The 26,202-nt window shown below is 40.8% G+C and overlaps 1 protein-coding gene across 1 annotated transcript in view; it reads right to left on the reverse strand.

The window, feature by feature from the left end:
• Positions 1-26,202, reverse strand: part of LAMA3 (laminin subunit alpha 3) — a 131,907-nt gene that overhangs the window by 37,185 nt on the left and 68,520 nt on the right. Inside the window, 13 exon segments of the mRNA XM_083517629.1 lie at positions 343-494; positions 1,632-1,682; positions 5,081-5,187; positions 7,220-7,300; positions 9,392-9,501; positions 12,153-12,266; positions 16,668-16,898; positions 18,493-18,576; positions 19,724-19,825; positions 20,438-20,602; positions 21,826-21,966; positions 23,633-23,777; positions 24,901-25,105. Of these exon segments, the coding sequence (XP_083373755.1) occupies positions 343-494; positions 1,632-1,682; positions 5,081-5,187; positions 7,220-7,300; positions 9,392-9,501; positions 12,153-12,266; positions 16,668-16,898; positions 18,493-18,576; positions 19,724-19,825; positions 20,438-20,602; positions 21,826-21,966; positions 23,633-23,777; positions 24,901-25,105 (1,688 nt within the window).

Raw genomic sequence — 26,202 nt, forward strand, 5'->3', positions numbered from 1 at the left:
TTTCCCCAACCTCCTGCCCTCCAGAAGTTGTTGGACTACAACTCCCATCACATCACCTCAGACCACTGTCTGGGGAAGACTGAGCTATGCTGTGACTAACTGAATTTTCCAATAAGGGAACCCCAAGGACGATGTGGACTGGGCTGCCACGGTCTTTCCCAAAGAACCGGCAAAGGAAAGGACAATGCATCAGTCCAACCTCAGCCACATGGGATCACGTCACAGACAAGTGGATCTTGCCCAGCTGCTTCTGAAGGTCATCACATTGTGTAGTTAATTTGAAACCTATTTCTTTATTTCTTCTCTCAGCTCCGTAAGGAAATGCCAGCTTTTCAACATTACCTTCAGTTCCTTGATGCGGTCTTCCAGATGCTTCATCTGCCCCAATGTGTGGGCACTGGCATTGACGTTTTGCATCTGAGACTTAATCAGACGGAGCTCGTCCCCCATTGTACTCAAATCCTTCAGCAAAGTAATTACACAGCTATCACAGGCTGAATGGAAAAGAGCACATCCAAACAGTGCAAAGTGTTAGTTTGCTGTATGGGCAGAGAATGACAGCACCAAAATAACACCTTTCCACAAACTGTCATCTACTGCTATAAATGAACAACAAAGGCAGGGGAAGCTCAAGTGCATTTAAGGCAGTAACCAAATCCTGAGGCCCTCCCTAGTATGTCTTGACTTATTTTAGAGTTACTCCCTGTCAATTTTCCTTAAGAGTAGGATAGAGCAGAACCTTTTCTTTACCTCAAGAGCTGCATTCTCTCAGAGGTAGTCTGTCAGGAAAAGTGCACTGGTGCATCCTAGCAGTGGCACTATAAACACACTCTCTGAAGATCATCACCACTCCCATATGTTCTCTCTCTCTCCTACACATACACACTTATTTATTGCATTTATATCCCAACCCCAAAGAGTTCAATGTAGCATACATGGCTTTCCCCATCCATACACACACGCATACTACACAGAGACATTCAACAACACAGACACCATCCACAGCTACACTCCAACACTCATCCATCTGCAACCTTCTCCACTCCACCACCACCATCATCCACACAAAGCACATGCTGAGTCCCCTTTGCAATCAGCAGGGGGGGGGCAGAGCTTATCTGCTCCTCCCCACCCCACCCCCTACGCTTCCTACCCCCCAGTCCTAATGGGAAGGCTTCCCTGTGGAGGTCTTTCATTCCGGATACAAAGGGAACTAAGCAAACTGGAGGAGCAGGACCGAAGGACGATCACGGTGGCGGGGGAGTCACAGTGAAAAAGTAGGCACCAGCCCTTTGTAATCAACAAAGAGGGAAAGGGGGAGAGCAGAGGCATAGAGTCTCTCCTCCTCTAGCTCATTTGGTGTCCTTGGCTAGCACAGAATGCAGCAGGAATGAAGGCTTCTTTAAAAACTCACTTCATAGCAGATGAAAGGAGAAGGGGCTGCAAGACAGCTTTGAGTGCACTGTGGGCTGAATATCACTCAAGGGGTTCCCCACCCCATGTAAGCATTTCTGAATAAGTTCACTGTCAAAGCATGTGTTGACCTTTGCAGTCTCCCATTTAAAACAATGGTGACTCTTTAATGAAGCCCTATAAGCAAGCATCCAGACTGCTCATGCATTATTACTTACAGTCACAATCTTCTTGAGGATCTATATCTTTTGGTTCTTGGCTTATGCATTCTGGAGGTTAGGGGGCAAAAGAAGCAAATTAGAATCACATGATAATACAACACAGATATCAGACATGAGATTTTGAAATCGCATTCAGAAAACTGATACCGCTATATAATGGATGCTCTCTTTATTCACTGAAAACTAACCATAACTCTTAGCAGGTTTTCTACTACTGGAAGATGGAACTTGTCTTTTCAAGAGTTACTTTTCCGGCAGGTACTAGTGAATGCTACTCAATTTGGCTTCCTTTGTTCTTCTTTCTATCTAGGACATCATCTGAAATTAATCTCTACTTCTCTTCAGTTCTGTTGCCTACCTAACAAGGAGCTTATGTGTTTTACTTAAGGCTAGAGACAAAATAGAACGCGGGTGGCACTGTGGTCTAAACCACAGAGCCTAGGGCTTGCAGATCAGAAGGTCGGCAGTTCGAATCCCTGCAACGGGGTGAGCTCCCATTGCTCAGTCCCTGCTCCTGCCAACCTAGCAGTTCGAAAGCATGTCAAAGTGCAAGTAGATAAATAGGTACCACTCCGGCGGGAAGGTAAACAGTGTTTTCCGTGCGCTGCTCTGGTTCACCAGAAGCGGCTTAGTCATGCTGGCCACATGATCTGGAAAGCTGTCTGCAGACAAACGCCGGCTCTCTCAGCCAGTAAAGCAAGACGAGCGCTGCAACCCCAGAGTCATCCGTGACTGGACTTAACAGTCAGGGAGCCCTTTACCTTTACCAATCAGGATTAACTGGGGAATCAATCACTATGTGTGCCTTTGTCCCAGCAGTCCTGGGTGCAACCTGAAACCTGCACAGCATCTAATCCAACAACTTAATCCAAGTGAGTCTGTATCTTTATTTTAAGGCTGTGGCTAAATACAGATAATCTCAGTAAATTCACATTAAGGATGAATATCTTGCATCTATGCCAAAAGTTACCTAGGCTGGAACTAGGAACTTGTGCAGGTGCTCTTTATGGTGAGCTATCAGACTGCAACTTGGGACATCTTCCGGGCTCTGCCCTACCCACCCTCTACTTAGCTGAACTTCCAGCCTGATGAAGAATTCTGGAGAACTTGAAATCTTGCTCACTCACTGACTGTGGATTTTGCATTCCCCCAACCCCATGGGCAGTGGCGTAGCGTGGGTTGTCAGCACCCGGGGCAAGGCAAGTAATTTGTGCCCCCTAACCTGTGGATTTGCGCCCCCTAACCCTAACCCCCAGATGTTGCGCCCGGTGCGGCCGGCCCCCCCTGCACCCCCCACGCTACGCCACTGCCCATGGGCTTTCTGAACATCTTGCTAGTTGTGGTTAGAAAAAAGGTCTCAGGCTGTCCAAACTGAATAATAGCTTGACATCGGAAAGCAAGTTCACACTACTCAGAGTCATTGGTGTTCTCAGGGTTATTGTTACAGACTGGTTCTCTTTAAATAACAACTTCCATTGACATGAACAAAAATGTCATGCTATATCTTAAGCCATTCTGAAGTCTGCTTCTGCAACAACTGCCAGAGGCAATAACCCCGCTGTTGTTCACTTACACAATGATAAAATGAGACCAGTCAAGAGCCCTTGAACTTGCTATTTAACTAACTTTGACCCTGATTTAGCTCTTGAACATGTAAACAGAACAACGGTTAAAGTGACTGTAAGGCTCATAATTTCACAATAAAAATGTAAATGAGCCTTGAAAGTCTGCAGTGAAAAAACCCTGAGGCCCAAGAATTAATCTTTAGGCCTGTCCAAATTTCCGCTTGTCCTGTGCCTCAAAATCACAGGTTCAAGCATGTTTCCATTTGACCTGCACATTCTAAGCAGAGGTCTCAGCTTGCCCCACTTTTCCCAGGAAAACCCCACTCTTTGGTGCTAAATCGGAGCAAACGTCAATCCAGAGAAAGCTCCAATTGCCATTTGCTCCAATCAAGTGCTAATTAGCTGTTTTCTCCAGGGGGAAGCAGCAGGACAAGAGGAAGTGTGGATAAGCCCTTTGTAAGGATAAATCACCCTTGGGTCAGGCCAGGATCATACTTCATGCTGAAATTTTATACATTTATTCCAAACCCGAATAAAGCTTTGGAATCCACAAATGACAAAAAAATCTCTAAACATTAAATAAGTAATTCCTTCTGCAGCATTTGGCTCTTTCCCATACTGATCAACAATGAAATCAAAGGTTGCATAGCATAGGTCCATGCCATGGGTCCAGACCATGCCAATTCTGCTCTGGTCCTCTGAAGGATTGATGCTGGCATTTGAAGGAGCCATGGTATGGTACAGACTGCTGCTTATGTGACCCCCATACTCCAGTAGTTCTCAAACCACTATAAGTAACCTCAAAACAAGCCCTTATTCTCACATTCCATGGCTTGGCAGAGATTCCAGGTTGTGTTTAGCCCATACTATGAACACACTGGATTAGAATACTTAAAATGGACTGAGCCTGAGCTACATGGAACAAAAGGCTTTTTACGGAACATTCTCGTGTCTGCTATCATGGCCAGATGAATTCAGCCTCTCAGTGGATTGTCTGTCTGCTACTGTGTGAATTGAAAGCAATTCAGGCTAAGAAAATATGAAGCTAGAAGTTCAGATTGGAAAAACTGCAGGGGGTGTAGTCTTTCACTTTTAACCATTGACCACCACACATAGAAATCCCCTGTAGATATATTGCATGATATATTTAATTGGCACCTTCCTTTAATGCAACTTTTATTACAGCCTGTGCAGTATTAAGGACAGTCCGTGATGATGCAATTAAATGCTTCAGTAATCTAGTGGAAGACCGCAATAATGTCTGAACCTACTAAAATCACTGGTCTACTGATTACAGGTGATACTGCTGCTGATGTGGAAAAAGCAGTTCAAAACTTGAAATAAAACTGCATTCTGAGTCAAGACCAAACTTGTCCTGCCAACCTTTAATTTCAGCAAGGCAACGTATTTTCTGCAGAATATATCCACCAATAACACAACTCTAGTGAAGGAGCTTTTGCATAATGGAAGATAGTTAACATTACCTTTGAGAAAGAAAGCATCTCAGTCGATTCATATTAAGAATGAATGAATTGCCTTCATGCCAAAAGCTACCTGGGCTAGAGCTAGGACCTTGTGCAGCTGCTACCAGACTGCAGCTTGGAACACTTTCCAGGCTCTGCCAACCAGGTTGGTTGCTGGGCTCTTTTGAACAGGTAGAGCTTCCTGTTTGGATTGGAAACTTGCCTGAGCAGCAAAACTTTCCTGGCTCCAGCATAGGAACATAGAAAGCTGCCTTATACTGAGCCAGACTATCAGTTTAACTAGCTCATTATTGTTTACGCTGACTGGCAGCGGCAGTCCAGAGTCCACACAATTTCCTTTGTGTTGTACAGTTCAATGGAATACAGTCACTAGGAATAGCTATACAACTCTACATACCCCCAGTCAGGCGCTCACAGGTCATGAGCTGACCATTATCAGGGCAGTTGCACTTCTGACAGTAACCTCCATATTTGAGTGGGTTTCCAAAATAACCAGGAGCACAGCTACACAGGGAAAACAAACACAATTTGCAATTAATACATTTTTCCTCAGACTGAAACATCTTCTGCTGGCATTATGGTTTGCACAAAATCCAGTCATGAAATCTAGCCATTTTATTAGATTTAACTTGTAATTGCCTATTCTGACAAAATCTTCACACACAAAAATTCTTAACACATCACATTGAGCATCTGGGGTTAGCTGTAACATCTGAAAGACTGCAGAAAGCAAATCCAACTGTTGACACACAAAAAAAGCAAACCCTGGAAAACTTGACTGTATCTTCTTTTTCAGATCTCCTATGACACTGGCCTTCAATTGGTGGGTTAGGACCCACTCGTAGGTCATGGTCTGATTCAATGTAGATCACAACTAGAGCACTTCCACCACCCAAATATATGTTAAAAGGTTAATAAATGGGTCCCCAAATGCATGTTTAGGTTAAAAATGGCTCCTGGATATGAAAAGGTTGAAGACTATTGTCCTACGAGGCAAAGGACCAGTTAGTCCAGCCAGAGTTGTAGGCTGCTCCTCATTGTCTGGACATGTAATTCAGGGCACCTGGAATCTTAAAGAAAATTAATATGTGGTCATGAAATTCAATTATGTTGTCATTATTAACATAAAGAAAGAGAAATTAATTCAAAGTTATGCAAGCCAGGATTAGGGAGAAAAGAAATAATCCAACAGAGATGATGTTTCAAAAAGTCTAAATTAAGAGGAACACATTGCAAAGGGCTTAGGCACACTTCGTCTTCTCCTACTGATTTCCCCCAACAACTCTTTAGTGCTCAATTGGAGCAAACAGCAATTTGGGTTTTCTCCAGATTGACGTTTGCTCCAACTGAGCACTAAAGAGTGGGCTTTGCCTGGGAAAGGAGTGGGGAAAGGGGGAAGCCTGCAAAACCTCTTGTACCCATGCTTTCTAGGCGTGGGGCAAGTGGAAGTGTGGACAAGGCTAAAGTGACAGTACCCAACTTTTTTTACTGCATTGATTTGGCCAACAATTCCTACCTTTGAAATTCAAAGCTGATTTCAAGTTGGCTTCTTTCAAAATGAACCACATTTAATAGTACCCACTACATGACAGTTTGGACAAAACAACAAACTACAGTTAAGGCATCCTTTTTGCAGCTGCTTGAAGTGCACCTAGGTTAATTCTTGTCAGGCTTAACTATGCTTTACTGAGATGTCCAACATATTATTAAATATAGGGTTCGATCCAGAGGGGTGATGAAGTGTACTTTCCTTTGAAATTTGTAAAATTTTAGCAGAGTTAAAATTTCTTTGGACTGCACTTGTATTTCACACTACTGCTCAGATCCAAATGCTCCAAAGTACATACAAGGGCTCTCATGTACAATAGGAGAGCTGCGTAATTCATGTCAAAGCCAAGAACAGTGTGCACAATTCCAGCGGAATGTGCAGACTTCCCAAAACACTGAATTGAATGCAGCAGGTTGTATTTGCAGAAAGCTTTCTGTGTGCTTTCAAACCCCACAGCGCCTTGGACTGTAGACCAAGTATGTTAATATGGCACACCCTTAGAATACACAATGGGCTGATACGCTTTTCATGAGGAGCCAGACCATGGCTTGGTGCAAACATCCATGTGTGGCGTCTACAGAAGACTGTAGCTCCCTGGTTATTATGCTGCAGACTTGTACTGAGCTAAGCCACACCTTGGCTTAGTGTGTTGCTTGAACCTGGGCACATGAGTTAGCTTTCTGCACACTAACCACAAGCTATAACCAAGGCATGGTCTAGGTTGATGGCTCACAGTTAATCTGGAGAGTGCTCAATCATAAGCCTGGATTTGGACAACATGCTGAGCCAAGTCATGGTTTAGCTCATGCCAGAGCCATAAAATAGGGGACGAGGAAGTGAAGCAACCACACTCCTGTCTTCAGTAACCTGCATGCTTATATGTTTGTACTAAACCATGGTTTGGCTTAGCACGATGTGTGAATTAGGCTAATATTTTGCAATGTGGCACTTTTTAATTAGAAAACCCATATTGAGACAAACAATCACCTTTCACAGTGCATTCCAGTATAACCTTCTTTGCAGAAACACTGAATTTCTCCACCATTTTCCACGCATCCATTAGCAAAACTGGGGGGAGGGACAGAAATACAATATTTAGACAGGTTTCAATATTTTGCAAGAAGCTGAAATTTAAATTGCTGCCATTGAGAGTTCAGGTGTATTGCTGCCTATCTGCCTAGACCTTCTGAGAACAGTTTGTTCTGCTTAACAATGCAAACAACCAAATCCTTAAAAAAGGAAATAGGGAATAAAAATGACATCTATTGATGTGTTATTATTGAGCAAATACAAATGTACTGCATTTCCTTGAGGATTCTAAGTGAAGCGTTTTTATCTACAGAAATCTTTGTATTTGGTAATGCATTGCCATGGATAATCTCTATGACAACTCACTCACTGTTTCTCTGAATTCTGCACAAGATTTAGTCTACACCCACATAGCAGATCAAGGCATTTATGCCAGGCTACCAGCCCAGCCCACCCTTTATCAGGCTCATAGAGGCTGGTAACCCCAGTGAACTGAGCATGTGTAGTATGATGGCACCTCTGCAATTCACTAGATCTCTCTCATTGCACAAGAACAGTGCTTGTTGGTAACAAAGGGGGATGAGAGGAAGCAGGAGATCTGCCACTGTATCAAATTGCTCAGACAGTGGTGCTATTACATCTGCTTCTCCTCTGTGGTGTAGTTTCTCAATTCCCTTCCCCCAAGAAAAGATCCTTGCACCTTGGGAATCTTGATACAATTTGGTCCCCCACCCACCATTCAACTATGCAACACATACATAGGCATGAGGATCAGGATGTAAAACATTCACTATTATTTGCTTTTTAAAAAATCACTTTCTACACACTCCTGAGGGAAACCATGAGTTTACAGAGGAAAAAACTACTTAACGTCAACTATCTATCATCTATCTATCATCTATCTATCTATATCTATCTATATCTATCTATATCTATATCTATATCTATCTATCTATCTATCTATCTATCTATCTATCTATCTATGTCTATCAGTTATTTTCATAAGGCTCTTGTCCTCTGCTTTCGCACCTGGCAAATGTTTGAGGCCCTTGGCCATTAATTATCCTAATTTTAAGTGCTACAGGGTCTTGCTATTTCACAGGACCCCAAACATTTTTAGCCAAGCTCATTCTGCAGAGTCAGGTTCAATGTAATCTTCATCAATTCCTATCAACCCTTGAAATGAAAACAAACCCCAAAGGCCACTATCATACACAGCAGTGTGCTCTGTCCACACAGGCATATATAACTATTTTTGCACTGTTGTCATTAATTGTCCCACCTATATTCTTTTGGCAAATGGTAGTATTTCAAGAAGATCAGACAGCTGCAATCTGCCCCATCCATATACCCAGTAGTAGCTTTTTGAACTCCTATCATAGGATCAGGTGTCCCATTTTAGGGAACCATACACATGGGAAAATACACCATATCTAAGGAATAACATGCTCAAGGAAGCCTCAAGCATTCAAAAAAGAACTACACTTAGCAGACGTAATTCTTTTCATGGCAGAATAGTCCAACACCTTTGTCAAGCAGATGGAAGATAAGGAGAGGACAAAGAGTGAAGAAAGAGCTGTCAGTGGAGGGGGGGCCTTTCTCCATCCTCTGGACCCCCTGGACCACTCAGCTAACCTGCTGTACCTGAACTGGGTGTGGAGAGTGCAGCTGAATGGGACACAACTGTGGGCAGTCTGAGGAAGTACCGTTCACCTTGGGCCTGCCCATAAAAAGCAAATCTAGAGTGAGAGACTAGGGTGATGTGTGCTGTTTCCATGAACTCTTTATTGTGAGACTTTTGTGGGTGAGCTGAAAGTTTGTTCGGATCCTGGACAAGAACCCAGAGCCTGAGAGGGAGGGTGTGTCAGAAGGTAGATGAATTAATATTGATGTAGTATATATATTAGTAACTTTGTATTACTGTAACATTTTTATATGTAACTCTGTATTTTTGTAATATGTTGTTTAAGTTGTATGTTGTTGCTTCAGTGTTCTGTACACCGCTTAAAGATATTTTTAATATGTTAAGTGGTATAGAAATTAATAAATCAAATAATCAGTCAATGTGTCAAGCGCAAGAAAAACAGAACTTTCCTTTCCTAGAATCCCTCCCCCACGCCCACACAGTACCTGCTTGTAAAAGGACAGCGACAAGCCCTGCAGGTTCTTTGCGTGGCATCTCCAAAATAGCCTTCTTTACAGCGTTCACACTTCTCGCCAGCAGTATTATGCTGACAATTCTTTTAAAATATGTACAAATATATAAAACCAGAGAGTTAACAGCAATTAAATTACCAGCAGGAGAAAATTAGAGTTGATCAGCTCCAAGCCATTTCCTCCACACAATTATATTACCACAAGAACAAACATATGACTTTGACAATGTCTTCATTCTCTTGAATCATAGAAAAGTTGCTCGCTGGGGCCAGAGATGGTAGAATATTACAGTATCCACATATCTGGTTAACATGTCAGTGGTTTAAATAACTACACATCCAAGAATCAGACTCTTAGTTGGAAGTGATGCAAATACTTGTGAGCAACTTTGGATTCATTTCACAATCTATTCGAGTCCCTCTATAAATGAATATCCTGCTACCCATTTTTTTTCTGTTTAGCCCTTTAGTTTGAACAAGTTTATATAGTCTCAAATCTAGGTAGACTGGTCCAATAAAAGATTTTTTTTGTACTTCTCACAGCCCTAGCATAGGACTTAACTGTCCCAACACCACTGGAACGACAACACTAATACAGGGAAGCAATTGCCTCAGGACAGGTACAACAACTTTTCTTAAAATTAGTTTTTATTGAAGATTTTATTGTGTTACAAAATAAATAAATCAAAGTACATATAGCGTATCCACTTTCAATTCATACAGTCTTTTTCACAGTTCGTTTATGTTTGGTATAAGATACTAATGTCCTGGACATCTTGTGGTTCGGGGGAAAAGGGAAAGAGGGGGGGTGAGAGGGGGGATATTGTTCTTCCGTTTGTTGCATAATGTTACCTGTCACAGCAACAAAACCTGATCAGATCATCAAACTGCCACCAATGAATTAACATCTTTTACTTTATGTGGACACATAACTGCACCCTGGAAAAAACTATTTCCTCTGCAAAATGAACTGAAAGTGTCCATCTTTCAATTTGAATTTGGAACCAATAGTCATCAAACAGTCGAGACCACCTATGCACACAGAATGCAAGCTGCATTAATTTGTAGCAAATATATGGCACTAGCTATAACACAGTTTGCATGGCTATTAAAACAGCAGGAGCAAGGCTGAAAAAGCAAACCTTGTCTTCTCTTGATTTTCCTGCCTGTGTGTTTTCTTGTCATGGCCTGCCCCATTTCTCTAATCAAAATTTCTTATGATTCATACATCTCCTGGAACATGCTGATTTAGCTAACAACCCCAAAAAGGTTTGTTGAAACCAAAGTCAAGGGAAGTATTGCATAATCATCGTCAGAGGATTTCAATGCAGCCAAAATAGGTTCATAATGAAAAAGGCACCCATGCAATGAATCTGGCAGTGAATCCATGCAGTGAATAGGGGGCATGATCTTATGATTACTTTTCAGAATAAACTATTGAGACAAAAGCAGTGAAATAGAATACAAGATAACACTCCCCAAAGAGTGCTATTGATGCAAACCCTGATCCTTCAACTAGAGCTCATATTTGTGCAAGTTCTTTAGCAACAGAATTGTAAAGTACACTTTTAAAAGCGTGATTCATTTCAGATGAGATTTGTATCTTGCTGCAAAATTAGTTTGCAGAAATCAGACATTTACCAATTATGTCTGCATTATAACTGTCCATTTCCAATGTGCAGAACTACCTTCTCTTGACATGCTTATACATGCATTCTGTAGCTTTCACTCTTTGGGCAGAACTAGTTGCTACAAGAGAAACATGCTGCAACCACTTTCTAGTCTTTCTATCAATGTGTGGCTTATTATCAATGTGTGACATGGTTACTGCCCAGAATGTTTTCCTCTCTCTGGTTCAGACAGCCAACAAGTTGAGATGGTAGTGGGAAATGCAGTGCCATGGCATCACACCACACACTACCAGGAAAACTGGAGACACAAAAGTGGCAGCAATTCTGTATTTTTTGTAAAATGCAGTTTTATAATGAGTGTTTAAAGTCTGCAAAGCAAGCAGCTGGCACAATCATACTAGCATACCCACAACCATGGTTCAGATAAATAGGATCAGTGAACTAAAGTTTCCAAGAGGAATGCACTGCTAAATGGGTTGCTTTTTTAAAAGATTGGGTGCCATTTTCAAATGATTAGAGAGATGGAACCATTTATTATTGTGACACACAGATTTGTATTCCAGGTAAACAACTTGCATTCTTACACATACTGTATGATGGATAATATTGTACCTATGTTTACGAGAACAACAACAAATAGATAAACAGCACCTTGAAGGCTAACAATTTTATTATGGTAAATATTTCATGGTTGAGGGTGTACTCCATCAGATGCGTGGAGTGTTACTGGACAATACTCCATGCATCTGATGAAGTTGATTCTAGTCCATGAAAGCTTGCATAATAATACATCTGTTAGTTTTTAAGGTACCGTGCAATTCTTTGGGGTGTTGTTGTTGTTTTTGTACTAATAAACCAAAGCAGACACCCTTATGAGATCACTAAGCTTTATGAGTTCACTATACATGTGCTTATAGAACTCATTCACTTCAGAGGAGTGGTTCAATATATGCATTGCTTTGCAAACACAATTTTTTACCCTCTACTAGACAGAAGGGCCTAGGATCTAGTCCAGTACTAGACAGAGCAAAACTACTATGCACGTCAGTGTTTAGTAACCAACAGCAGTGATAAATCTCAACAATCTTTGCTATTATTACTTACAATACAAATTCCAGAACCATCCAGGCATCTATTTGCATTTCCATGACAATTGCAAGGAACACACCGTCCTGTTAATAGGCCACTGTTCTCACGGTAGAATCCTGGGCTGCATTCCTATTGCATACGAAGGAGACTTTTTTTAGAAGGCTATACGTTTATACCTTTAAAAAGAGGTGTTCTGTGAAATTTTAAGGTAGAAGAAATTAAATTGCTACATATTGTCATATGAATACCTATTATATGATTAAGAGGCATAGGTTGTATTCTAATATTCATCTCAGTTTGGTAAGCCAAGACATATGGCCAAAGTTTTTCAGTTTGGACGTAGCAGGAAACTATACTTAATGGAAGACTTCTCGGCTTGTTTGCTCACTTTCAGGAAGGGGTGAGCCAAGGGTCTCCTTGTGTGAGGCCAAAAGGCTCCTTCATAACTTGTCATACTGAGATATGATCAAATGCAGTCAATGTCAACCATGTCTAAAGTCCACAAACTGCCCAACCATTCTGAAAAGTAGCTGTATATATCAGTGCTCTGAGATCTGTCAAGAAGGATTCTCTCAACCTAAACCCCTGAAGGCTGTTCTGGCTGGACATATTTCATATCCTGTGAAGAATGTTTCCAGAATAAGTCCAGTTTAGTAAAGTATTTAAAATACAGCTAAAGGTGTTTTTGTTCTAGATCCATAGGTTTCTGTAGAACTATGCTTGTTCACTAGCGTTTAACCAATTTAAAGTTTAATTTTCAAAACTACTTGCTGTAATATAACCTCATCCTGATTTCCTCACCTGAGGGTATGTGAAACTATGTTGAAGCAATGAGAGGCATTCTTTAATATGAAGCACAATTTGTACGTACAGGCTTGTCCCAAAGACAAGTGAAGCATGAAAAGAATGTTCATCAACTAGAAGCATTTAAGAAGTAAAGCTGCTCTTCCGCGATCAATGTCAACTGACAGAATTTTGGGGAGCAGGATAATAATTTTTTTAAAAAGAAAAGAGACACAGTTGTCAAAAAGCCATGTCCTGTTCTAATAAAGCATATCAATTGAAAATGTGGCTTTCACCAATGAAAAGGGATTGTAAAAAAACTTTAATAATCTCTGGGCCACCACTTCAACCCTCCCCTCTTCAAAACCTATAGTCCAGTTGTGATGTGAGCATCTTGACAACCCCAGTACTGTATGCACAAACAAATGGAGTTAAAGGAGGGGCCATATACAATGGCCCCTCCCCAGATATCACCATACCCCCCTGGACCTGTCCTTTTCCTCCATACATGAAGTTTGAGGTCTGAAAGCGGCATGTACATCCCTAGGTGCTCCACGTGATGGGAGACCTTGCACATTCAGACTTCCCAATCGTGTGGAACTGCTTCATGTGTCTATTCATTTCTTGTAGCATGAGACCTTATTCCTGGCTGAGACCGCAGAGGACAAAGTATTAGCAAGGGATTAATCCCCACCCCATGCTAAGGTCCTGATCCAGATTGCTTCCTCCCTCTGCCCCCAGCAGCAATTTGTGTAGAAGAAAGAAAGCAGTCAAGGACAAACAATGAAATGAGTTGTCATGTGCAGTTTTAGCCCTTAGGTGTGGTTCTGGGAAACTTGTCTTGAAGTCCTGTCTCTCTCATGAGTACATTGTTTAGAGCTGGGCAAAACTCCCTATGTGTGAAAAAATAATGAGTAACCTCACTTGTTTATTGTGAGGACGAACAAAATGAAGATTATAAATCACATTACAAATTAGCAGGTCTATGTGAATGGTTGTAGTAGATTTTTTTAAAACAACAATTGATGCTGTTCACAAGAGGGAATTATCCTGCAGCAGCTACCAGTACAGGCATTTAAAGTATGGATTATTGCAAAAACAGCTTGCTGAAATAAAGCTACTTATGACCCAATTATTAAAAATCAGTTAAAGAGAACTATTTGAGACGTTCATATGAAATAATCACTTTAAAGCTAGCTATTGTCTTTCTCGTGTAACATTTTTTTAAAAAGTTCTTCCAGTAGTAGTTTCCCTGCACACTCAAATTCCATTTTCAATTGCCTTGAAGGAAAATAAGATATCCTGTGCAGATAACACTTCCATGGAGGACACTGGAGTGTGCACTGTAAGTTTTGACAAATGCATATTTGTCCACTTTGTTAAAATGGATGGGGAGCAAATATTTTGTTGGCCACATGGCAATACCACTCTGGCGGTCAACATTTCAAAGCCATAGCAAAAGTGAATGTGCATTACGTTTTGTGTTTGAAACAAGGACTGCAATCTTAAAAAAAAGAAGAAAAAAGAATAGAAACAGCCTGGCTAACCATTCTATGACCTTGTACACCAGTAGAGTCTAGTATAAATGGTTAACAAACTGCCCAGCTAACGACTCAAACAGCAACATTTGGTAGCTGTCTTCTGGACAATATAGTCCAATGGATAAAGAGATCAGCTTGTTGTTGTTTTCACTCAAAATACTGCATAATGCACTTTTATGTTAGGGCTATAAAAAGCAAAACAAAACACCTTAAAGCAGGGGGATAGGGGAAGAGAGAACACACGTTACCTGTCTTGGTTTAAAATCCCAGTGATTTTGCTGCTGCTGCCCTCCGCCACGAAGATAAGGGAATGCTATCCTGTGTTGTGTAGCATGCACCAAACAGTGCCTCAGGCCTATGCACAACACCAGCCATCCAATGTTGCGCGGCCTCTGCATTCCAGCCGTCATTTTACTTAGCTTAAGGCTTTGCTGCTCACATGCAAGGAGGCTCTTTTTGCTATGCAGCCCTTTTCTTATACTACCCTCTTATTGTTCAGCTTCTCTGACTCAGTCGGTGTGCTGTGATATGCCCCTCCTTTAAAACTTCATACATGAGTCAGGTTGTGCAACACATAGCAGTTCTTGAGGTTAACGAACCGCTTTCTAATTCCTGCAAATGAGCGTATATCTGCATTAAGGTGTGGCAGGCATCACCTTTTCCCTGCCTAAGACAGTCAGGCAGTACTAGACGATTATAACTGTAAATCACAGGCTGAGTAATTCTGTGAAAACATGCAGGGTGTGTGAGCTATTTTATGGAGTACTGTGGTTCTGTACCTTCCTCTGGGCTACATGTTTTAATCAGTCCAGGAAAAGGGAGCAAAAGAGGCATTATTTCGCATGGTGAGTAGGAATAGGAATGAGAAGAGTTTAGTTAGTGTATTAAATGCAAGCCTTGGCATGCTGATCGATTGCATTTTTCATATAACAGGCTGCGAAGTGTATTTTTTTTTTAAGCCTCTGAAAGTATTTTTAAAAATGACAAGCAAGCTTTATGTTATTATTGTAACCTGAGAATAAAGTTGATAAACTTGCACATCAATCCAAGTGCATTTACTTGGAAAAGTCACAATGAACATATCAATGAAGTGTTACCAAACAAGTAGCATTATTAGAGGTAGTAAAACACAGAAGAAGACAGAAGCTTAGTAGGTACAACTTTTCTCCCATGACAAATGGCAGCTGTCAAAGCACATTTTCCTGTGCAGATATCAAGGTACAGGCCTTTGGTCACCCCCATGAGCAGAAGCTTAGGCAGAGAACCAAAATACCTGAAGATCAGTTATCACCCCCTTCCCATTCATCAAATAACCAATCTGATGCTCTCAGGGGATAATTTGCATCCCCACTAGGGAGCTGGAGTGGATGGAGATTTAAACCTCTCCAAAACCATGTCTACTTTCTTCCTATTTTTCCTTACTTCCAATTCCTTCTCCTTCTCCTCCTTCCCACTGATGCCAATATCAGTGGGTTTCTGGGAGACCTGAATATGTTGTTTGAGGATGGGTTCAGGCTCCCAGGCCACCCTGTATGAAGGATCAAACCAGTCAAACCCAGATTTTCAGGTTAAAAATTTAAGTACTAGGCAATTTTTTCTCTCTCCTTTACTTCTGAACAATTCTGAAAATAGCTGTCACACAGCATTATGGGGCATAATATGGAAGAATAGTGATCAGAGGAATGTCTTGGAAGAGTGGGTGGGAGATATCTACTGCATGACCACTCCTGCTGATTGGCAACTGAGGTACTAGCTAGTTGGCTCAGGATATGTGTGAATCCATTCCTCCCCCCCCCAAACCCCCCACAGCCTGACTTTTTAAAGAAATGCTGAAATATTATGCTTCACACATCTTTAGAAACTAGGTTGCATTTTATTGGTTTTACTTTTAAACATTTCTTGATTCTATTTTTGTCATTTGGATGTTTGAAGTTTTTTGTTCACACAAATGAATTAAAATGAAATCCATAAATGATAAAACTCCATAAATATATAATAGCTGAATTAAGTACAATTTCTACAAGAGGACTACACCGTGAAGGTGGAATGTCCCATCGAACATAATTGTTCAGAAACGCGTCTCTCCTGCGCTTTTAAGGCAATCAATAAGAATGAATGAATAAGACTCTCTCGTTGCTATAGCTAAATCAGTACTGTTATCGTGTGTCATGAATGATGCAGAGCAAAAACAAAGACAATTTCCTACCTGACATGAATCACCCATATATTCAGGAGGGCAGGAGCATGTCTCTACATCAAAAGCAACGATGCCATTTCCTGCATTGGAGACTTCTTCCAGACCGACCTCGCCCAAGGTTAACCGCTGAGATTCTGTGAAGTAAAGTCCTCTGATTCGTAATCCATCCAGTCTAGACAGGACCATCATCAGTTCCTCTCGAGATACCAAGCTATTGCTGCTTGCATGTCTGAAGTTTCCCTGCACATTCAATATATAATTAAAGTTAGGAGAAAGTTTAATTAGAAATCTACTCAGTGTAAAAGTACTGCTGCACATGCAAAGGGATATAGATTAAACATAATAATAATAATAAAACAGGTTCATGCCTTATAAGAAGCATGGGTGCTGGTAGCCTAAGGGAAAAGGACACTAGCAGAATGAAAACCCAAGCAAGAGATAATCTAAAGTAAAGTAAAATAAATGAGGGTCAACCTCAGAAGTAGTCATATAAGGGCAGATTACAATAATAACATACAAAGTCAACTAGGACAGGAACAAAAGGTTTCACTTGACACGGGGCTGTGCAAAAAATTCCCAGTGCTCAATTATTCCACTGAAAATTTCCTGTTTCATTAGTAACAATAAATGGGTGCCAATTTTGAAAGAAAAAACAACAACCATACCAAATTGCATATATGCATACATTGTAATAAAATAGATTTAGAAATCCACACTTGAGAGAAAATACATTCATAAATGTGCTATTCTATGAGAAAACGCGTTCAAAAATATATATTTAAATATCATGTGAAACTGACATGGGACGGAAATACACTCATCCATCCACACTTCATTGACAGAGTTTGTTGTAGGCTGGACTACGAATGCCTGAGAGGAAACCTCATGCATCAAAATGTGATTTGTTTGGAATGGCCTCAAACCATTTGCAAGCACATATGTAATTGAAGGCAGAATATAACTCAAAAGTACTTTTATTTTTCAAGTTCAGGCATGAGCCTGAGAAGAACCCAACTTGACTTTGAGACTGCGGGAACAAGCAGCTGTTTCACTGTAAATAATGACACTATTTCTGGACAACAATGAGGCACAAAGCAGAATAATCTGAAGCCCTTTTCAGAGTTTGGCTTTTCAGAAGTGTTATACTTCCTCGGGCTGTGAGAAGTCCAGGTGCAGCACAACAGGAAGTATTTAATTTAGTTGAGAGAGAGAGAAAAAAATACTGGAGAAGTATTTCTGTGAAGTGGGTTGTACCATCTCCAGTATACAGACTCGCCAAGCTCAACAGTCACCGGAGTCTCATACAAAGGAAAAGTTAGGAAAATATGCAGCAAAAAACCACTCACTTTCCACAACTAATGAACCTTAGAATTAATAACAACTGTAACCCACACATTACTTTGACCCCATTGCAGTACAGATTAGGGAGAGACCTCAGTGCCTGCATGATGCCCTCATAAATCTATGCTTCAAGTAAGCACCAGTCATACCATCTAACTCAGGATACAGCAACTTCATATATACCATTTACGCTTCACATTCTCAGTTCCTTATTGACCAAGAGGCAAGGGAACTAGGCTTCACCTGGCATGCATATTGATATTCTCTTTGTTGTATGGTTTCTGTTCCAGATTAGAATACACTTGCAACACAGTTTCTTCACATTTGTTCAATTTCAAAAATTTTGTTCAGTGGGCTTTACCTGCTCATAAGAGTATTAAAAATTGCAGCCTTTAAAGTGTACTTTGAAGCAAGACTGTTTCTGATGCTGAGCTATAAAATAAGCAGAAATGTCAGCTAGTGATTTATGAAAGGGAACTTCCATGAGTCTTACCTCAAGTAGCCGAACTGATCCATAATACTGTTTGTCGGGCAAAGGATTGTTAGGATCCACATAGATTAATTTCATTTGGTGGCCCTGTGCAAAACCATTACCATTCCAAACATCAGTATAATATTCAATGTGCAGAATTAGCATGCTTTACAGAACTGCGTTAGTTGAGAGATATTTCAGTTGTTATTAGATCTCAACAAAAAGAAATGTAGTTAACATTAAAGTTTAGTAGGGGTAGGGGGGAACCTTTTGCAGGCTGAGGGTGGCATTGCCAGAGGCAAAAGTGAGTGTAGCAATGAATGCCAAGTTTGCTTTTGTACAGCAGTCTAGTTTCTACACCCAATCCTCTCTAACCTCCATCCAGGAAATCAGGAGGAATTATTAGAGTTCAGGGACACATTCCAGCCAGGGTGTGTGGTCTGAGGAGTCCCAAGGGTCAGCTAGAGAGATCCAGGGCTCATCCAGACTTCTTTTTGTGCCATGTTTCTAGGCACAGGTCTGTGCTTTAAAGCTACATGTCTGGGTGCTCCCCCCCTTTTTTTTGCCCCTATGGAAAAATCTACTTCTTACCACTGAATCGGAGCAAATGGCAATCTGTGGGAAACCTGAATTGCTCTTTGTTCCAATTCAGCATTAAAGAGCAGGCTTTCCTGGGGGAAATGGTGAGGCAAAAAAGAAAAGAAGAAGCACTCAGACATGATGCTTTAGAGAGGAGACCTGTGCCTGGAGAGCAAAAGGTAAACCCCTAGAGAGCTGCATTTGTATGAGTTCCCCACCCTGGAAGTACAGTATGGTATCTCATAAATGATTAGCTAGCTTATTGCATCATTTTAGAATGCTGTAAAATAGAAACAGTGTAAAAACTCTATTCAGACCAGGATGGTTCTTGGGGAAAGTTTAGGAGCAGGCTTCAACTTTTTCTTCCAAGAAATAGTAAATACCAAAACCAGGAAATCCCAGGTTTATTTTAATGTGTGATCTTCCAGTTCCTTGCAGCTAAAGCTAAAGCCATCTTTCCAGCAGATTTATTCTCATGTGGTCATAAAGATGGCACATTCAAATAAACACATTTCAGGCTTTCGCCTCTCCCAACAGGGACTGTATAAAGTGAGCAGCAGGAGAAGGAGAGGGAGGAGCAGGAGAGGAGAAAATGCCACCTGAACAAAGTAGAACAACCCTTAAAAATGGTTTAACAGGAAGACTCTTGATTTCACAGGCAACTTTCACTTACAGTAAGCTGCACATCAGGCCTTTTTTCCAGTAGAGTCATGCCTTCGCTAGGCAAGCCAAAGGATTTAACTTGATAGCTCAAGTAACCGCCATATGAAGAAAGCTGAACAACATATTTAAAGAGATGATGAGAATTATTATGAGAGCTTATAACATGGTTTCTAAGTATTCAGAACACATTTATCTCAGAACCTTGACCCTTGCAAGAACATTTCCAGTGCTACTAACACAGGATTAATGGAGGTGCAGAAGCAGCCGGATCAGGAAAGGGGTAATGTATTCTGAAACATGCATCTTTAGAAGGCATTTCTACAGGCATAACCCCAAGAGGAACTTATGATTATTACTTAAAATACTTAATATAGGGCAGGGAACCAAAGATTACTGTACCTTAAAAGTGGCTAAATTGTGTGCTGCTGCTATAAAATTAAGGCTTCAAGCTTAATTTTAATCTATTTATGTTTGTATGCTCTCTGTTGTTGTATATGTTGCACTCTGGTCAGTGAGCAAAATAAATGGATTCATTCACTCATTCATTCATCCAGCCTTAACACACATCATGCCTTGTGATATAATGCCAGGTCAAAAATTATGAAACCAATATCAAAATATGGACTTCAAACCAGTTTTGGACAGTATATCAATATATCACCCAGCCCTACTATTGACCTTGGATGGTAACAATGTTCTGAAAACAGCTTTGAGGGTCATGTACCTTTTCTCCCAAGTAAGATGGTGGTGCTACCCAGTATAGATTGTGCACGGAGGGAGGCAGTTCTTGAACATCAGCAACCACACTGTTGCTTTCTGGATTGAAAGTTACAGGGATGCTCATGCCATTATCCACAGCTTCTAGGTGCCAGTTCCTCATATCAACAAACTAAGAGTGAAACAGACAATAAGACACTTAGAGACATTTCTATACTGAATACAGTTTTCCCAGAGCAATAGAGTTAATGTACATGACTACCTGTTTTCTGGTGGAAATGTTTTGTTTTGCCTCACGTGAGAAGTTTTTCCAACTCTTTGCCATGAGCAACAGCTGCTGGTTTTGTGTGACATCACAAACCGTCTCAGGCAAGCTACTGCATTCAGTGGACTGAGGTTCTACACACCCACCAGCCATATCACAATATAGAAACCCTTCTGCAGCCCCCACTACAACAAGGAATGGGAACTAGGAAGCCACCCAGTTCACAAGTGCTGACAAACTATGTGTCTGGAGGGGTGAGAGGCTTGCCACAGGGATTGCTACGGTGAGTGGAACACATAGCCTGTGTGTTATAGTGATGTGCAAAGCTTATTGCTTCTGTTCACAGTGAACAAGCAAGTCACACTCTCTTCTGCAATCAACAGTCAGCCAAAGGCTGAAGAAAAAAGTACCAGCCACAAACTCAAGAGCAGCCTCAATTATCCCTAGCTGTTCTAAGAAATTACAATGGCATAAAGGGGAGGGGAATAATACATCTGAAAGACACATGTATATACAAAGTCACAACCCCAACTTCAGACATAAAAACAGCGACTCTAATTCAGTCATATCTGGGTTCTCAAACGGAATCCGTTCCAGAAGTCCATTCGACTTCCGAAAATATTTGAAAACCAAGGCACGGCTTCTGATTGGCTGCAGGAGCTTCCTGCACTCAGTCGGAAGCCACGGAAGCCACGTCAGACGTTCAGCTTCCAAAAAAAGTTTGCAAACCAGAACATTTACTTCCGGGTTTGCGGAGTTCGGGAGCCAAAACGTTTGAGTCACAAGACGTTCGAGAACCAAGGTAAGACTGAAATTGAAATATGTCTTTAATTTTAGGCCACAAAATTAGACGAGACTTGATCCACGATTGGATCATTCATTTTACAGAAGAGGTTAGAAGCGGCGCACCTATAAGTGTTTCCCTGCAGGTCAAGCAGCACCTTCAGGCAGAGGGCTATTTAGACTGGGGAAAGTGAAGTGTGTAGATTCTTCATGGCACCGAAGCCCAATCTAATTTCCCCATGCCACAGCTAATTTGAATTGAAGCAAACAGGAAATCCAATCAGATCTCCTGCTAGTTGCACCCTTAAAATAGTGATTGAAAAAAGAATAACTTACAGCAAACATACCTTAACCCTACGTTTATTTGTGCTGCGACAAATATTGGTTGCTCCGAAACAAAAGCAATTGGTGCAACCCTTCGGGTTAGCAGAGTCCAAATAAAACGACCCAGGGCGGCACATGTCACACTGAATACCTTCAACATTCTCCTATAAGTCAGTTGCAATAAGTCATTAAATGTTTCCACATAAAGCTCCTGCAGTAATATACACATGAAAAAAGCTGTAAAATACATACAAAATAATGCATAACATTGTTTCATCGCCTTGATCTTCAGTACACAGTAGCACAAATGCAAATGAGGTTGCCTCCTTCTGAAAGGAGTTTCAAGCAAATGACACACATATGCTTTTGCTCCTTTGAGTGCATAACAAGCAGCTCCGTCAATACTATGCTCGTGTGCATTAAAATTAAGGTGCTTCCAAACAAACCTTTTTTGTGGGTGATTGTCACACATTTTGACTGCTGTCAGTCGCAGACTGATTCACACTGAACACACACAATATTGTGAGGCTCTTGATCTATTTCTGGTCCTTGTCGCTATTTCATGTGTTCACCCATAAGTCTGTTCTGTTCCATTTCTGCATTGATCCGCATTTTATTTTTATTTTAAAGCTCTGCACAGAAATTTGCAAAATATGCATTTTAAAATGCACTTGGATATCTTTGACCCAAGAACAACAATGTGTCAGAACACTCAGGAACTGTAAAAGCTTGTGAATGTTCTGATTTGAAACTTAGTCCAAGAGGTTTGTTTTGGAATTTGCAAAGATCAACATACAATCTTTCTGAGTTTAAAGACTGAGCCCAACTGTGTGTGCGTGATAGCCACTGTGTCAGAGAATTACAATAATACCAGATATATGTGATGTGCAGCTGATAAGACAACTAAATTAAGCATCCTAGAAAAAGATAATTGAAGCTCAAGGGATTGTTGAAAGTGAGCAGTTGCACTTGTACTTACTCTTGGAAATGATTGTTTGGAAGCACTATTAAAGTTTGGCAATGAACAGTTAGTACATCAAGTTAACACTTTATATACGGGACCATGTGCATATTCCTGAACTGCAGGGGCATGGACTAGATGATCCTCAGGCTCCCCTTCCAGCCCCCAAATTCTATGATAATATAAGCCAGAAGCTGAATTAATGTGGGATCACAACTGAGTAACTCCCGCAAATCCATTGCTACATTCACTGAGCCCATTACTAGATGATTAGTAGTGAAGTGGCAGCTGGAGTGAAGTTAGCAACATTCCACCAGCATTTGTCAAGCAGAGTCCTAGAAATGTGCTAAGCAGTGCACACGAGATATTGGAGCAGTGTACACAAATATCCCCAGGACAACGGAAGTGGGTTTTCCTAGAACCATTTGCACTACTGGCAGTAGAGAGTATTTAAGGGGGGGGGAGGTTTTTGCGCAAGGGTTCCTCTTGATCAATCTGTATAATAACAGAATCCAGTTGAAGTGTTTCTATTGATTTCAGCAGCAGCTGAATTTGCTTCCCTCTGAAATAAGGGACGAATGAAATAAGGGACGAATGAGTGTTGCTACATGTTTCCTTCCGTGGCTTGATTGCAAACCAAGGCGTTGTACTAACAAATGTTTCCTTGGGAAACTCACAAGTGTTAGCTCCATTTAAGAATTACCATTGGTTTCATATTATGGTAATTTAGACATGGAAAATGCTATACAGCTAATTAATAATTTTATTATTCCTTAAGAAATCATGGGAACGGTAATCATCACTAGTTAATTAAGGACAAACTCCTGGCAATTACAGTCGGACCAATTTTGAATGCAAAAGCACCTGACCTTACAGAGGCAAACTCCTGTCTGTGGATGACAAACATCTGGCTCTGTTCCTTCTCTGTTACATTCGCAGGGTTTGCAATTTGGAAAACCATAGGAACCAGAAGCACATCGATCGCACCGTCGACCAGTTACTCCTATGCGGCATCTTCAGTAACAAAATAAAACCAAAAAACAATTTCTGAAAAAAGGTTTGCTTTTTTGGAAACTCTGAGCCAATGAAAGAGTCTTTATGTAACAGTATTAAAATCAGTGTATATGGTAGTTTTTCATTAGCAAATAAAGATCACACCGTGATATCATAAAATACTAGTGTTTCTTAGATATAATTTAGGCATCAAAGCTGGACATGCTGGAACAAACATTTAGAGGTGTCAGCTATAACTGAATGCCATTCTGTAAAGACCTCATTATTAAAACTCATTGCTTTCTTTCACAGTGGTATACAGCAATGGCATTTTTTAAAATACCTGAATAACAGATTAACCTGAAGGACTAAACAAGGTTCAAAGCTCTGCTTGAAGTATACATAAGGCAAGTAAGATAAGAACACTGCACACAGGTGAGGCACAATACGCACAGTGTTGAAGTGCAATATCCACACATCTTGATAATAAAAGCAAATTTGCACACTAAATTGGGACTTTGAGCTTTGGTGCACTGCATAGATCTGAAGCTGTGGAAAGACAGTAGCTCTGTGCCAGCAGACATGTGGCTGCTGACCAGCCCGAAGTGCATGTCGTTCAGAAGTCACATGTCTGTATGGTGCTAACCCAGCAGCCCCCATCCCATTTTCTTCTGGTTAGGTCCATAGGTAAGAGGGACAGGATCCACTGTTTCCTCAGCTGATGCTTGATGGTGGTAGCGTCTTTCTTCCCAAACACACCCAATCACCACCATAAATGATATAGGCCAGTTGGCAAATTTGATTCATATGTGGGAAGTTCAAAACACTTATTCTTTCATCACATAATGTAATGCAGGCCAGGGAACCGTGGCTATTGGGTGGGACATAGATATTGTATATAAATAACAGACACATATAGCCAACAATAAAGCATACTGTCTCCCACAAATTGTTTCTCAGAGTAAACCAACCTCCTAGCACACACTAAAGCTCCTAGGCATTCCACTTTTCAGAAGTTAATTAACACTGCATAGATGCCTATATCGAAGAAAGGGGCTTCTTGTCCCATCATATTTCTCTCCCTTGCATTCCCCGCCCCCCCGAACGTGGAAGTTTAAACTGTAGCCTGATAATATGGACTTACTTGCACTGCCCAACAATTTTATCACATTCAGCATTTCCCGGATTAATAATGCCTTTCCTGGAGCAATTGCAGCCCTCGCAGCCAGTGAGGGGGTGATAGCCAAAGTGCTGCCTCACACACACCTCACATCTGGGCTTAACGGTTTGAGGAGGACAAATACACTTTCCAGTGATGTCATCACAAAGTCGCCGCCCGCAACTGCATGCTGGGATTGAGAGAACCATTTAACACATGAACAATATTGTATACCAGTATATGCAAGTTCATCTAAATTTGAATAGAAGTTTTTTTAAAAAATCCACTAGAGCTTGTTTTGCCTCATATCAACTTTATCATATAATGGTCTTAAAAGAGTTTAAAAAGTGAAAAATGAAACATACATATGCTACAGGAAGTAGTTATTTGGGACAAGCACTAGGCTTTTCCGTCATACTTTCTAATTAGGTTTTTAAATAACAAACACAAAAAGCACAATAAAAAACAATTAGAAAAAGACAACATCTCAGCTATCTCATCAAGTACTGGGAAGAACATGAAGGTATAATTCTGCTGCCAGGGTTTTTTGAGGCGCAAGAAAGACTTGAAAGCCTTGCAGACAAGAAAGACTTGCAGCTGTACACAGACCTGGACCTCAAAACTGGAGAGGCCAGTACTGCTGCACTGCCCTCTACCGCTTTCTCTCTACTGAGATCTGCCCAGTGTGTTCTCCACAGCTCTTCTCTGAAGCCCCATCTCTAAACCAGCTTCATGCCAGCATGGGACTTACAACTTAAATCAGAAATAAGGGGAAATGGTGAGAAGACAGGATGCCATATAACAGTTACAGCTATATGATAAACCACTATTTGAAACCATACACATAATGGCTTTCTTTGGGGGACATATATCTTGAAAGTGCATGTTTGTTGCTTAGGAGCAGATATTGCGTAGGTACAGATTGTGGCATGCACTCCTTTCAGAGCGGAGATCAGTACCCAATCTCTCTTCATTTCAGAAAACGTGTCAAGACATATATTTTCAAATGGCCTTTTAAATCAGTATTAGTGCTCCTACTACTGCGTGTAATGCTGTTAGTTATGCTTTATCGCTTTAATGCTTTTATGATACTGTTGCTTTATTGTTCTGCTTCGTTGTAAACTGTCATGACTGGTTTACAAAAAGGCAGTAGAAAACTATTAACAGAAATAATCTTGATATTACTACAGATGCACTTGGATGTCACGTTATACTATTGTATAGCAAAACATAAATGAGCTTAGCCTCCTCTAAGGTAAGCTTAAACAAGTCAACTTCAAAAACCAT

The sequence above is a fragment of the Podarcis liolepis genome (assembly GCF_965112155.1).
Source record: "Podarcis liolepis genome assembly, chromosome: 8".
NCBI lineage: Eukaryota > Metazoa > Chordata > Lepidosauria > Squamata > Lacertidae > Podarcis > Podarcis liolepis.